The sequence below is a fragment of the Colius striatus genome, chromosome 18, assembly GCF_028858725.1.
Source record: "Colius striatus isolate bColStr4 chromosome 18, bColStr4.1.hap1, whole genome shotgun sequence".
Taxonomy (NCBI): Eukaryota; Metazoa; Chordata; class Aves; order Coliiformes; family Coliidae; genus Colius; species Colius striatus.
The window spans coordinates 1,481,497-1,496,491 of record NC_084776.1 but is presented as its reverse complement, the minus strand read 5'-3'; the positions used below and the strand labels follow the sequence as shown (position 1 = coordinate 1,496,491).

The following is a 14,995-nucleotide window of genomic DNA, read 5'->3' as shown; positions in this document are numbered from 1 at the left end:
GGGCAGTGGCTCCAGGACCCTGGCACAGGGCTGAGGGGCTGTGCTGCAGTGCCCGGGGCAGAGGCAGCCCGGTGAGCTCAGAGCCACCAGCTGCAGCTGCTGTTGTTCTCCCTGTCCCAGACAATAGCCCAATGTCCCTCGCTGCAGGGCGTTGTGTCGGGCACAGGACCCCATTGTGTCCCCACTGTGGCACAGCACTCACCCGCTCCCACCAGCTTCACCAGGGGAGATCCCTGCAGGAGCACAGGGGCACCCAGCCCCTCCTAGGACAAGGTTTTGGAGGAACCAAATCCTTTCCTCCTCCATCACCACGGGGGAGAGCCTGGCCAGTGCTCCTGGCTGAGCTGTGCTCTCACCTGCTTCGGGAAAGGCTCTGAGGCTGCTCCCACCACTTCACCCCATCCCTGGTGAGGGAAAGCAGAGCCCCACTGGCTCCAGAGATGTGTGGCACCCAGCTGTGGGATGGCAGGGACCTGTCCCTCTTGCCATGCCAGGGTCAGCAGCAGCCATGGCAGCCCCGTGGGGATGGGAGCGCCCAGGGCAACGCCAGCCCTGGTCCCCAGCCCGTGGGAGCAGGGACAGCCGGTCCTGCCCTGCCATCACCTTCCCCTCCTCCGTGCCTGGCAGGGAACGGGGCTGCAGGGAGGAGAGCGGCGTGTTGGCAGAGCTGGCCCTTGGCAGGAACCAGCCTGGCCAGAGGGGCCCAGCCTGGAGCCAGATCCGGCCCGCGGGAGCTCGGCCGCTTCCTCCCGCCACAGGCAGCCCCTGGCCTGGGCAGACAAAGCTGGGCCACTGCAGGGGCCCGAACGCCAGCCAGGAGCGGGCAGCGGGACAGGGGCTGGGGACAACGGCACCACAGAGAAAACCAGTCCCCACTTGTGTAGCAAACACACACGGCCCCATCCCCAGGGACTCAGGCCACTGCTGTCACTACTGTTTCCTTTTATTCTTTGCATTTGTACATACACAGTATAAAACCCTCCTCTGGCAGCCACCTGCACCAGCCCCACGGCACACACGGGCTCACCCTCGCTCACGGCGCTTCCAGGGCTTCCTCCCACGGGAAACGGACCCACGGGCATCCCCAGGAGCGGCCGGTGCCAGGGCTGGCTCAGGGTGTCCCTGCAACCCCTGGGCTGTTGGGAGGATCAAGCACCTGGGCTGGATCCATCCCTCAGAGGGACAGGGAGCGAGTTCCCACCACAGCACAGGGCTGGAGGCTCTCGGTCTGCAGAAAGTCCCCAAGGAACCTGGGGAGCTGGAGCTGCCCAGTGTCCTGGGGCCCCCTCTGAGCTCCAGAGCCAAGTCCTTCCTCATGGGAAACGTCCCCTCCGTTACAAACAAAAGCAAGAGTAAAGAAAGTTAAGTACAAACCAGAGAGCAGTAAAAACCATACGTCGGGGAAGAGAAATATATTACTACAGGGGATAGAGCTCCGAAGCCTCGTCCTGTTCGCTCCTATATTGCTTTACACGGGCAGGGCACGGGGGGGAGGGAAAGAGCTAGTATCCAAAGTCCAACAAAGAACCCAAATCGAGTCTGCTTCTCCCTGCAGGGGTGTGCTGGAGCTCTCCAAGGGCAGAGAGGCGTCGGGGCCGCCCCGTCGCCGGGAGCAGCCTCTGTCCTGGGGCACACGGGGAGAGGGAACGAGGGAGGAATCGAGTCTTCCCCGGTGCCGCCCGTTGCAGCGCCGGGATCCCGGGCCCCACGTCCAAATGAGCCCCAGACCCCTTGGCTCGGCCGCCCCCTGCCTCTTACACTCTGATCTCATCGTCGTCTTCATCAGCGAACGAGAACTCCTTGGCGGGGCGTTTCGGGGGGCCGCCGCGCTGGCTCGGCAGCGGGCCAGGGCTGCGCCGCTCCGGCCCCGAGGGGCAGCTGGGTGCCAAACTGCTGTCCCTGGGGCAGCGGCTGCCGGCGCCACGGGATGGGCTCTGGCTCGGCGGGGCCATCGCCGGGGACACGGGCAGGGCGGCATCCGCCTCCTCCTCACAGCTCTCCTCCGCCTCGGGGTCTTCGTCCTGCTCCCACTGCTCCTTATCCATGATGCTCAGGACGTCCCCGAGCATGGAGGGCCCCAGGTCGATGTGGAAGGACATGATGGACTCGGCGTGCTTCATGCCCGCCCCGCTCTTGGCCACCACCACGGGCAGCTCCGTGATGTCCCCGAAGTCGCGCTCATCCAAGCCGGGGCTGAGCGGCCCCGCGGCCGCCCCGTTCAGGCGCCTCTGCTCTTCGGGACTCACCTCCTCGGGCAGCTTCTTGACCGGGCTGGACGAGAGGCTCTTGGGCAGCTGCCCCGCGCTCCTGTCCACGTCCTTCTCGTTGAGCTGGGGCAGGGACACGGCGTTCTTCACGAAGAGCGCCGAGTCCCGCAGCGAGCCCAGCATGTCCCGCCGGTCGCCGCGCGTCACCGACTGTGAGCGCTTGCTGCTGCGGAAGCGGCGGGACAGCAGCCCGGGCTTGGAGGCTCCCGAGTCCTCGGCCGGCTCCGGGCCGGGCTCGCCGGCCTTGCTGGTGAGGAAGGACGTGTCCCCGAAGGCGTCCCCGGCCCGCCCCACGTGCATGGTGTGGCGGAAGTCCCCGAGCGGCGCGCTGATCATCTCGGCCGTCAGGTCGGCTCGCGAGCGCCGCTTGGAATGGGCCGAGTTGGAGACGAGCTGCTTGAGGATGGGCATGGCTGCGGCGGGCAGGGGCTGCAGGGGCTGCCACGACGGAGCCGCGTGTCCCGGGGGCACCTGATGCTCTGCGCCGCAGCTCCCACCGGCCTCACGGACGGGTCACTCCTAGGGCACAGGAGAGAGGGACACGGTCAGGCTTTGAGGATGTGGACGGTGCTTCCAACACCAGCCCTCAGGCTCCAAAACGTGCCCCCCAGCCCCTCCACTCCCCCAGGAACAGCCTCCACAAGCGTCCCCAGGCAGCCCTGAGCTCCCCACGCGACTGGATCTCAAACCTCATCCACGGAGCAGACACGTAGAAGGGTCCACAGAGAGAATGACCTGGCACCAGGGCCTCACAGGATGATCCCCAACCGCGTGCCCCACGGGAACGGGCACAAAGAAGGATGTGAGGTGCTGTGGGCACCCAGCATCCCCTCGCCACGCAGCCCCCGCCCGCCAGAGCGAAACGCAGCAGTGCTGGAGCCTCGGGGAGCCGCACGCCGAGGAGATGCCTGGGATGTTTTTTCTAATTGGAAGCAAGCAGAGAGGAGCAGCCGCCAGGAGGAATTGGAAACAGACGGCAGGAAGTGTGAGAGGAGGGTGGAGAGCCCCCGGGAGGCACCGCCAGCCGGCCGGGGATGGGGGGAGCCGGGATGGGACGGGCCGGCGTGGTGCATGGCACGATGGGGACGTGGGGATGCGCCCCAACGCCCTCTGAGCTGCTCCTCACCATAGCCCGGTGCTGAGCCCACACGTGGCCGTGCCCACCCTCCCCAGTCACCTCCTTGTCATCGCCGTGACTCAGAGGTGACAGGGACTGACGAGGGTCCCGGCTGGCCGGGATGTGGAGAGGCACGTTTGTCCTTCCTGTGGCCACTTCAGTGCCACCAGCCAACCTGTCCGTGCAGGAGGGGACGGGGCAGTGACCACGTCACCACGTCCCTCCCGGCGCCAGGCAGCCCCAGGTGGTCCCGGGAGAGGCTGCTGGGAGGAAGGGCTCATGGCCACCCGCTTCCTCCCTTTGCTGGCAACACTGCGGCCCCGTGACAGGCACAGGGACAGATCTGACCTCCCTCCTCAGAGCAAGTGACACATCCCCTCTGCTGCCCATCCAGCCCTGGGGTGCAGCCCACAGGCAGCAATAGTAGCATAGCCTCAGCACAACCCCATCCTGCACCCGCTCAGTGGGACACTGTGGGGAATGCAGCGTCTGCCCCACAGCTCCCAGCACAGCCAGGGGGGCTCCTGCCCCCCTTCCCTTCCCAATCCTGCCCAGTGACACCCAGCCATCCCCCACCGTGGCAGCAGGGCCCCCCACGCAGGCTGCAGCCCGGCCGGTCCTGTGCAGGCAGCACAGACTCTGACCCCACACGGGTGCAAAGTCCCAGTGCCCAGCCCAGCCATGGCAGCCATGCCCCATGGCACAACACCAGCAGCCACACTCACTCCTCATTCATCACCCCCTCAGAGCCGGCAGCCTGAGCCCTTCAGCACCGCAGCCACCCAGCTCTGCTGCAGCAGAGCCCCAGGGATGCCACGGCATGTGGTGGGGAGAGACAGAGCAGCCCCATCACAAACCTGGAGCCAGGGAGGCTTCTTCCCAGCCTTGCCCAAGCTGAACACAGACGAGGATCTCACACCAGGATCTCACACATGCCTGGCTGAGCGTGTGGGCATGGCACGGGCACTTTCCCCTTCGTGTGGGCACGGCACGGGCACTTTCCCCGGGCTGTGTCTCCTTCCAGGCCAGCATTCCTCCAGCCTTGGCTTTTACATTAAACAAACAGCCCCGGAGAGCTCCACAGCTGGGCCAGGCAACCGTGCTGCTGAGTTAGGCCATCTGGGGACTGTCCCTCCCTTGTATTTAGATTTCGAGGCCAAGTTCAGCATTTGCGAGATACTTTGCGAGGGGCCGCCGGGAGGTTGGAGCGTTACCGGCACGGCAGCCTCCCGCCAGCCAGCAGCTCTCCATCACCAGCACAGCCTCCAAAACCAGCCGCCACGTCCCTCCTCGATGCTCCAGCCCACGGAGCGTGTTTGGCAGCGGCCAAAGCCTCCCCCAGCGCTCCCACAGCCACCGTGCTGCCCGCACAGTGCTGCTGCCGGCCCCGGGGCAGAGGCACACAGAGCCCTTTTCTCCTCCCAGAGCTCAGGGAAAGGAGAGAGGATCCTGTGACATTCCTGCTGCCGGCACTTTCACAAAGGAAACCAGGCCAGGGTGGCTTCGCTGCTGCTGCCTACCAGGGAAAGCTGGTCTGTAACCCGAGAGAGTTTGAGACAGGGCAGGCAGCACGGCCAAGTCCCAGCAGGGCTTGGGGGAAAGGGGAGGGGATGAGACCTGCAAGAGCTGGCTGAGGACAAGAGGGATGAAGGGCACAGGCAGACCATGGGCTGCTCCCCACCTGCCCTCTCAGCCCCTTGGGACCACGAGCTCTGAGGAACAGGAGCCTCAGGGCCCTGGGGACAGGATTGCCCCCATGAATGGGTTCAGCATCCTGCTGGCAGGGCAGCGGGGTCCTGCAGCCAGCGTGGGGGGTGGGACGGCCTCAGCCCCGATGCTGCAGCTTCCCACCAGACCCACTGCCATCCTCCCCATCTCATCCCACTCAGCACCAGTCGCCCACAGGAACCAGAGCCACAAGTGGCTTAAAGAAAGAGGCCAGTGCATGGGTGTGCACAGGGGAAACAGCGTCCAGCGCCGTTCCCACACATCCTGACCCCCAGCTCGTCCTGCTCCTGGGCTGGGAGAGCCAAACCTGCAGAGGTGGGAGAAAGCATCCAGGCCGGCCCAGCCGGCTCCAAACGAGCCTCCCCAGCTTTGCTGTGCACAGCACCCCAGGCAGCACCCTCCAGCCCAGAGATCAGAGGATGCTCTCCCCACCCTGCCAGGCGCTGGGGCAGGGGCTGCACCGGACCGGTCGGGTCCCCAGCACCGCCTGGGGACAGGGAGAACCTGCACAGCGGGCAGGGAGGGCACAGCGACTGCTCAGCCCCACTCTCTGGTGTGCTGCTCCTCGGGGATCCAGCTCAGGAGGCCCTTTGATGTTGCTGCTTGGCAGACAGCTGCTGGCGACGGGGCACCGATCACACCCTGCCACCGCCAGCCCCAGGAGGGGACCTGCCCGCTGTCACACCCCTGCAGCAGGCTCCACAGCAAGTCTTCCCAGGGCCTGGGGGCAGCCAGTCCTGTTAGTGCGGGCAGCCCAGGCGCCCCGGTGACCGCCAACTCCCCGGCGGCGCGGGTGACAGGTCTGGTCCTGTCCCTGGCACCGGGACGCCGCTGCAGCTCGGCCGTGGGACGCACGGAGCAGCCCCGGCAGCGAGCGCCAGAGCTGGGACGAGGCGGCTCAGGAGGCAAAGCTCGGCTCTGCCAGGGCTATCGGCACAGCAACCAGCACCAGGCTGGGGAACTCGCCATGCCAAAAGCAGAGCAACGCTCCCTGAGGGACTGCCAGCAGCCGGGAGCTAGCCAGAGTTCAGCAAGGAACTATTGGCAGGACACGCCAGAACACACACAGCACCATAAATCCTGCTACGGAGCCACAAACCAGCCTGTGGCCCTCCAGGGTGAACAGGGGACGTTTCTAAGGGGAAAGGTTATCTCCTCCTTGGCCTCTGCTCCATCTCTCACAACAACAGGGGCTGGCTGGGGTCCCACAGGATACTGGGGCTAAACAGACCTCCCGACCTGCGCCGGGCTGCAGATTCCTGTGGTTTCGCTGGGGTGGACGGGAAGTAAACAGGGAGGCTCCCACGGCCTGGCCACGGCTGCCTACCTGGCGGCAGGGCCCGGCAGCCCACGGCAGCTCCAGCTCACCACAAAACCCGGGGAACAAAGGCACAGACCGCCACGGTCAGCACAACGCTGCCGGCAGCGGGGCCGGGCAGGGAGCCCCAGCACCGGCTCAGCCGCGGCCGTGGGGACTCGGGGCAGCCTTGCTCTTCTCGCCCGAGAGCCGAACCCACTGAGCCTCCTCGGTGCTAAACGTCCTCTGGATTTGCTCCACGGTCTCCGAGGGAGCTGTGACCAAAACAGACTTGTTTACTGTGCACCTAAATAGGAAGAAAGTCCCGTCCCGGGGTGCCGAGACCTGTGCTCCCTTTGCTGCCTCGCTCCGTGCCTCAGTTTCCCCCCCCTAGCCTGCTAACGATCTTTAGAGCAGCCTTCCTGATCTATAGATTCGGCACTCGGAAACATCCATACTTAACGCTGGGGTCAGCCCAGGGCGGCGCGGGCCGAGCCCGGCTGCCCACCAGCAGCCGCTGCCCACCAGCCCGCGGGTGCCTGCCGGAGCGGCTTCGGGAGCCAGCCCCGTGCCCAGGCTTGCAGAGCCGGGCAGGTCCCGGCTCTCCGGGGAAACCCGCAGTAGCCAGCATGTGCTCCCCGGGAAGGGCGAGTAGGGCAGGCTGGGGGCCGGCCGGGGAGGCTGGAGCCCGAGCAGCGAGCCCTGAGCCCGGTGCCAGGCTGCCGGGAGGAAGGGCTGGAGGGGGATTTCGGGCGGCTCTGACTCAGCACCAACCCGCGCCCAGCCCCGGCCAGCCCCGGGGTGCTGCTGGACCCGCTCCAGCGCTGGGAGGATCGACCTTTCCGCGAAGGGCCGCGGGCAGCCACCGCCCCGTCCGCCGCCGGTTCCGGTCACCGCGGAGCCCCGAACGGGCTCGACGGAGCGCGGGGAGCGGCGGGCGAGCTGCCGCCGGGCCGGGGTGAGCCTGCCGGGAGCCCCACGCCGAGCAAACACGGCTCCGCACCCTCTTTAACCCCTTCGCCCAGCCGTACCGCGGACCCTCGCCGCGCTGCGGAGGGGGGTCACTGCCGCCCCCAGCCCGTTACCGGAGCGGGGCAGCCCCGGGGACCCCGCCCGCCGCCGGACAATAGCCGAGCCGGGGCCCGGCTGCTCCCCCCGGCGCTACACCGAACCGGGCCGAGCCGAACCGGCCCCCAGCACGTCCGGGTTGTCTCCCCTCCGTACCTGTGCGGCCGGTCGCCGTGGCCGGTCCATGGCGGGTCGGGTCCGAGCCGAGCCGAGCCGAGCCGAGCCCCAGCGCCGCCGCCCCCCCGCTGCCGCCGCGGCGGGCATGACGTCACCGCCCCGCCCGGGCCAATGGCGCGGCGCCACGTCACGGGGCAGCCCCACCCCTCCATTCAAACCCGCGTGCCACGGGGGGGTCCCGGCGGCTCGCGCGGGGTCCCGGGCGCGGCCCCAGCGCGGGGGGTCCCGGGCCGCTCCCGGGCGGGCACGGCGTGTGCGTCCCCGCCAGTGGGGATCCGCGGGGGCTTTGGGGCGTTTCCGCTCTCGGGGGGCCGCGGGAGGCAGAGGGGGGCTGGCCGCGTCCCCGGCAGAGCGGCGCGGGGGGGGTGGGGGGGGAGGTGGAGGGTGAGCGGCTCTTTAATTAATTAAGAGGTATTAAGAACGGAACTGAGCCTCTAGGAGGAAGCGAGTTCAGCCGCGGGGCAGCCCCCGTGTCCCCGCTCCACTCGTGACCGCGGCACCCCGAGGCTGCGGCACCCGCAGCCCGCCTCCCCGGCTCCATGTCCCCAGCCAGCGCTGCCGCTCCATCCCCCCTGAGCCGGGACGATGGGGGGTGCTCTCCCCGCTCCCCTCCCCGCCGTTGCGCTGAAAGGGAGAGTGCGGGGCTGCGGAGCCGCTCCCGCGGATTAAAGCGAGACCTTTGTGAGAAAAGAGGCGGGAGAGACGAGATTATCCCGAATCTGCCTCATGTAGCGTCTCATGCATATTCCTGAGCGTCTGGCAGCGCTGCAGAGGGAGCTGGGCTTGGGGAGAGAGGGGGCGAGCGGGGCTCAGGATGCCCCAGCCGTGTGTCCTGGGGGTGCTGGGACACGATGCTGCAGACGGGAAGGGAGGGTGGGCACGAAGACCTCTCGTGTCACTGATGCAAGGAGCTCCATCCCCTGGGCTCGGTGGCACCACCACAGGGGCCGTGGTTGTGGGAGCAGCCAGGGCTGGGCAGCGCTGGGCACTCTGATGGCTCGTCTGGCACAGACACTTTTCCCCGTGGGAAGGGCAGGAGGCCCCCCGCTGCATAACCACGGAGCCACCGCTTCTGCAGGCAGCTGGGCTGAGCATGGCACCACGGAGGTGCTGGGGTTGGCACAGTGGAGAGGCTCTGCTGGACTGGGCACGGGGGCCAACGCAGCCTGGGCACAGCCTCTGCCCACAGCCCGGCTGTCCAGCAGCAGCCCCGTTCCCAGGGGTGTTTCCCAGGCCGTGCTGCTCCCTCAGCTCACACCAGTGCCATTTCCATACCTGCTTTGCTTGGCAAATTTGATTTTCCTTGCTTTCCACGTGGGGAAACTGAGGCAGGAGGGAAAGCCCGGTGCCAGCAGTGGACCAAGGCTCCTGCAGAGCCATTGCTGGCCACAGCAGCGGGTTGTCAGAGGGTGAGGAAGAGGAGGAGGGTTTGCCGGAGCCCCCACCAGCAGCTCTCCCCACTCGTGTGGGGGCAGTGCCCGTTAATAGAGGGCTGGTGTGCTGCTCGCCTCACCTGACACCGTCACGGGAGCACAGCGCCGGCTGAGACAGTGCAGTCAGGAGGGATTAACATCAGCAGGCTGCTGGGAGCCACCGGGGAAGCTCCCGGGCTGGCCTGGGCTGGGCTGGGCTGGGGAGAGCAGGCACCCACTCAACCTGAAGAATTACCCGGGAGAGAACAGCCCCCTCCTCTCTCCTCCGCATCAGCTCGGGCCGGGCAGAGGGCTGGGGCTGCCCTTGGGGAGAGGTCGGGGTGCTGGGAGGCTCGGGAGCGGGTGGCTGCATCGCTCCCACCTCTGCTGAACCCGCCGCTGGCTCCTTTTACTGCTTCTCAGCAGCTTTTGAAAGCAGAGAAGAAAAAGGATTGAAAAGCACTTTGAAAAGCAGGGCAGGGAGAAGTGCCTCAGCTTCCCGGCAGCGCCGTCCCCCCCGCTGCTGCCAGCTCCTGCCAGCTTTGTCTCTGACGCTGCCTTGGCTGCAAAGGAGATGCTGCTGAGCCAGGCGGGCGCTTTCCCCGAGCCCCAGAGCTGCAGCAGGGCGTGGGGATCACCATCCAGACACCCCAGAGTGCTGGGAATGAGGCACAGCTCCCCCAGCCCCTCCACACCTCCCTAGTGCCAGGGCCCAGCACCGGCCCCTGCCAGAAACCTCCCCAACCAGCCCCACGGGCACCAGCTGCACCAACAGCCATGAGCTTCCACCCCTTCCCCGTGCCATTCGCCCAGGGGTGAGGGGTTGTGTGGGCAGCCAGCACACCCCAGTGGGATCCCACTCAGCCTGCACCCGTGGGCACAGGGGTGAGTGCCAGGACAAGCCGTGTGCGGGTCGGAGCCTGCCGTGGGCGAGCTCTCCATGCAGCTGCCAGCCTCTCCCACCCAGCACGCTGCCCTGGCTGGCACTGCCAGGGAGCAGGCTCACACAGCCCACTGCCCACCCAGGACCCCATCACCCAGCCCTCATGCAGCCACCTCGGTTTCCCCCTGGGGATCCCACCTGGAGCACGGCTGCTGCGGGCACCCGCCACGGCTGGCGGTGCCCACGTGCCCTGGCACAGCCTCGGCGCTGGGATCCCTTTGGCTGAGGTGCCACGGTGTGTGCCAGGAGCCTGAGGGACAGGGTGCAGACCCGGGTCCATCCTCACCCCTGCTCTCCTCTCCCTGCTGAGCCAGGAGGGTGCTGCTGCCATGCCCGTTGCTGGCTCTGTCCTCCCAGCCTGGCACCGGCAGCTCTGAGGATGCGCCGAGGCCTGGTGTGGCAGGAGGGGCCGTCCCTGTGCCCGCAGCCCAAGGCGAGGGAAAGGTGGGGACACCGAGCTGTGCCCCAGGAGCTGCCAGGGAGGCTGCTGGAGGAAAGGGAGAGCCCAGGCTGCAGGGCTGCTGCTCCTCCAGCCCTTAGCCAGCGTTGCCCTTTGCTCTCCTTACTCCCTGCTTGATCTAATCTCGACCTGGAGAATAAACTGTTGTTACCTGCCTCTTCCACCACCAGCACTGCTTCAGCTGGAACCAGTCAATCACAGCACCCAGCCCAGCTTGACACGCTGTGAGCCCTGTTCCTGGCACACTTTGCATCCAGGGTATCGCTCCGGTGCCACCCTGTTGGCACAGCACGGTCTGGCACAGCGTCTCCCCTCTGCCCCCTCTGACTCACCAGCCCTGATAAGCTGGAGATGCTGTGCCCTTGGCAGAGCCACAGGCCACCGCTGAGCAGCAGCCAGGGGATATGCCAAGGCCAATTTGGTCCCCAGGGACTGATTGGTGCCGACAGCTCGCCCTGCACAGAGCAGCCTCGAGAGTGGCAGCGGGGATGGGCACCGGCAGCACTCACCTGCCCACGGGCACTTCTGGAAAGAGCTGCTGGTGGCAGCAGCCTGGTGAAAGCTGAGGTGGGGGAGAGGTGGGGAAACTGAGGCAGTACAGGTGAGTGAGAGCTCCTGCTGTGTCGAGGGATGTGGGTCAGTGGTGGGCTTGGACAGGACAAGGGGTGATGGGCATAAGCTGGGACACAACAAGTTCCACTTAAACACCAGGAGCAAGTCCTTTGGTGCTGAGGGGAGGGAGCCCTGGCCCAGGCTGCCCAGGGAGGGTGTGGAGGCTCCTGCTCAGGAGGTTTCCAACCTCACCTGGACACGTTCCTGTGCTCCCTGAGCCAGGGGAAGCTGCTGGAGCAGGGGCTGGGGCTGCAGCAGCTCTGCAGGGCCCTTCCAGCCCCCACCACCCTGTGATTCCGCTGCCACTGGCACTCAGCCCGTCTCTGCTGTGCCCAGACCAGGCTTTGTGCCCCCTGAGCAGCTCCTGGGCCACCCTGAGAAGGTTCCAGAGGAGCAGAGAACAAACCCACCGCTGATGTGGGATCTGCCACTTCCTTGGGTGCTCCGTCCTTCAGCTGTGGGACACCACAAGCAGAAAGGGTTCACCTTGGCTTCACCACCAGCGCTGCCACAGGGCCCAGGGCACTGTGGCCACAGCCACATCAGTGGCTTCACCTCCTGGCACAGAACCAGCTCCAAACCTGCTGCAGATGTTGCTGCACCCTCCAGCTTCTCCTCCCAGGGACAAGCTGGGACAGGGTGGGATTGCAGGGCCTGGGCTCTGCTCTGCTCCAGCTGCCAAGCCTGCAGCACCCTGCCACGCCAGGGGGTATGTGCAGAGCCCACCAGGCACCTCCTGAGACCTGCATCCTGCTGTGCCCATGTCCAGGGACTGCATCAGTGCTCACTGGGTTGTTGCTGCTCACAAGGGCTGACGTGTCCTGCATGGGACAGGAGCACTCTCCTGGCAGGGGGAGAATCCCTTGCACGAGCAGCATCCCTCACACAGGGAGCATCTCTCCCTTACACAAGGACCATCCCTGGCACGGGGAGCTCACCTCTGTTGCTCAACTCCTCAGACCTGCTCAACCCCACATCTCTGGCGGCTCCATGTCTCAGCCCAGGTGGGAGGAAGGTCTCTCTTGCACAAGCCTGAGGATGCCTGAGGCTGGAGCTGGGCTGCAAACAAGGGGCAGGATTTTTCCAGCCAAACCAGACTCCTCCATCTGCCTCCGAGCAAATGCCTCCGCCCGAGCGGGGCGTCGGGGCTGCCTTTGCTTCCCAGGGAGGGGACAGGCACCTCTGGGTGCTGCAGTCCCTTTGGCACCAGCCCCCAAGTAGGTCAGATGAGTCACCTGCCAGCAATGCCAGCAATGCCCTCTGCTCCTCCAGCTCTGAGCTCCAAGGTGCCAACAGCCAGTGGCTGGGCTCAGCATTGACACCCCAACTTCTCCCAGCCCAGGGGGTGGGTGAAGAGGGGGCTGTGGCACTGGGCCACACATCCCCAGCTCCAACCAGCCCTGCAAACACTCCAATGCCAGGGAGAGCAGCAATGCACACGCCCTGGCCAAGGCAGGGGGTGCTGGTGCTGTGGGCTGAGCCTCGGCTTCAGCCCCACGTTTGTTTCGGTGAAGCTGGTGCATCATCACCCAGCTTCTCCTACCAGGCCTGAGGGGCAGAGCAGCCTGTGCCCAGCTCATGTGGCGGTGCAGGTGGCTACCAATCACCCCAGGAGAAATCACCAGTGACAGGGGGCTGCTGCTGGCGCTGCCAAAAGTGCCCAGTGCAGCACAAGTCACCTTCCTCCTCCCCCAGCCCACCAGCCCATCCCTGTCCCCTCCAGCTACAGACCCCAATAGGCTGGAGACCCACAAGGATACGACCATGCACCATTCTGGGCCTCATCCTGGCACCTTCCCAGGGCCACACACCCCTGCTGGCCACATCCTGCTGCAGCAGTGACAGAGAGGCGAGAGGGGCTGATCCTCAGGCTGTTTATTGGCATCTCCCTTGGCACAGCCTGGCTGCCGTGGCCCTGCCTGGCTCAGCAGTAGGCACTGTGGGGCTTTTGCTGTGCAGAGACCACCAAACCGACCCCCTGGGCATCACAGCCCCCCTGCATGCTCCTGCTGCTCTCTGCCTCCTGCACAAAACCCCATTAAAATAGCCAACCCCCAACCCCCCAGCAACACAGAGGGGGGTGATGGTCAAGGCATTGCCCTGACTGAGCCCTTGCCAGAGCCCTGGGGTGCAGAATCAGGGGGGACATCAGCACCACCTGCACCCCAGCAGGGCTGGAAGTCCTGGCTGCTCCTGGTGAGGGCTGTGCTGGGCCAGGCACAAACCTGGGAGAGGAATCAATTGCCTTCTTGGGTTCCCAAAGGAGTGGCTGCCCCCTCCTCCCAAAGGCTGGGGGCGGGGGGTTCATGTCCAGAGGTTTTAAGGTCAGCAGAGTTCTTCTTCCCCTGTGCAGTCTGGAGTCTTTGTATCACTGCTTGTCCCCACGTCCTGGGGGAGGCAGGAGTGGAGGCTGATGGAGGAGCCAGGGGTGGGCAGGCTGAGAGCCCCTGTCCCCAGCCTGGCAGCAGCTCAGGGGCAGCCACGGAAGGTGCCAAGGGCAAAGTGTGGCGCAAACCCGCCGGCGCCCTGAGCCCTCCCACCCCACCTCAGCCCAGGAGTCCATCACACAGAAAGCTTTGGCCAAAGAGAGGTGCTGGGGTTTGCTCCCCAGCCCCAGGGAAGGCGTTTGGTGTTCTGCTCCAGTGCTGCTGAGAGAGCAAATCACCCGCCGTGGCGCTGACCCGGTGGCTGGGGCCCTTCAGCCTCTCCCTTCCTCCTCCTCCTCCTCTTCTCCCCCTTGATGCTTTTTTGTTTCATTTTTTTCCTCAATTTCTTTTCTTTTCCCCCCCTATTTTTTACAGCCAGGATGTTTTTTCCCTCCTGCTTTCGCTGCTGTTCCCATCTCAAACGAAGGACGAGAAGCCGGCGATGGGGGCTCTGGAGCCGGGCGCCAGGCTGCTGGGCGGGCGGTACAGGGTGCCAGGCTGGCTGGGGGGGTTGCCAGGGGTCTGGGGGGTGGGAGTCCTGCTGCCTTTGGGGCGGAAGAGGCTGCCCTGCTGCGTGGAGCTGCTGTTGGGCAGCGCTGCGGGGTCGGGCTCCCCCGAGTCGCTCTCGGTGTAGCTGTAGGCTTGTGCCCGCGACAGCCCCTTCTGCTGCCGCCGCCACGAGTTGTAGTAGGTGGGGTCGCTGATGTAGTGGTTGACGAAGGAGTGGGCTTTCTGGTGGCCAGGGTCCACCTCGTACTCACTGTCACTGCCCTGAAGAACAGGATGGGGGAGTGAGAAGAGGAACATCACACACAGACCCCCAAATCAGGAGGAGTTTTGCCAGTGCTCTCTCAGGGATCATTACAGCTGTTAAAGCTCCTGAAGCTGCTGCAGTCCCAGCCCTCCCCTCACCCTGCCCAGCCCATCACTAACCCACGGCCCTCAGCACCTCAGCTATGTGTCTCCTTAATCTCTCCAGGGCTGGGGACTCCCCAGCTCCCTGAGCAGCTCGTTCCAATGCTCAACAACCCTCTCACTGAAAAAGCTCATCTCCACTCAAAACCACCCCTGACACAACTCCAGCTCCTTTCCTCCCGTCCTGTCATTCAGCACTGGAGAGAAGACACCAACCCCCACCTCACCACAACTCCCTCTCAGGCACTTGAGAGAGTGATCCTGTGTCCTCCCAGCCTCCCCTGATGCTGGCAAGCACATCCCTAAAGGCTTCAGGGGCTGGGATGGCTGCAGCACCGCTGGGGACTTTCTGCCTCTTGCTCAAGCAAAATAAAACCTCCCACAAAAGAGTTGCAGGGTGCTGGGGGGTCCCCAGGCTGTGATGCCCCAGGGCTGGCTGGGAGGGTGCTTTTGGGGAGAGGCTGTTTTGGGGGGAGGCTGTTTTTGGGAGGCGGGTGCCTCAGCCCCTCCTCCCTGTTGTTGGTAATTGGATTCAGCTTCCCCTGGGCTCACACAAAGGGCCCTTTGAGGCAC

The 14,995-nt window shown here is 65.7% G+C and overlaps 2 protein-coding genes across 2 annotated transcripts in view; both read right to left on the bottom strand.

Annotated features, from left to right (window-relative positions):
- Positions 1-925: 925 nt before the first annotated feature.
- On the bottom strand, positions 926-7,726 carry CDC42EP4 (CDC42 effector protein 4). The gene is made up of 2 exons (XM_062010784.1): positions 7,634-7,726; positions 926-2,786 (listed from the first exon to the last, which is right to left on the bottom strand). Exon 2 carries the CDS (start codon positions 2,676-2,678, stop codon positions 1,755-1,757), a length of 924 nt encoding a protein of 307 aa, XP_061866768.1. The 5' UTR covers positions 2,679-2,786; positions 7,634-7,726; the 3' UTR covers positions 926-1,754.
- Positions 7,727-12,939: 5,213 nt separating this feature from the next.
- The window catches only part of SDK2 (sidekick cell adhesion molecule 2), a 48,190-nt gene continuing 46,134 nt past the window's right edge, over positions 12,940-14,995 (bottom strand). Inside the window, exon 45 of the mRNA XM_062010738.1 lies at positions 12,940-14,278. Within this exon, the coding sequence (XP_061866722.1) occupies positions 13,925-14,278 (354 nt within the window). The 3' untranslated portion in view covers positions 12,940-13,924. The remainder of the gene's footprint in view (positions 14,279-14,995) is intronic.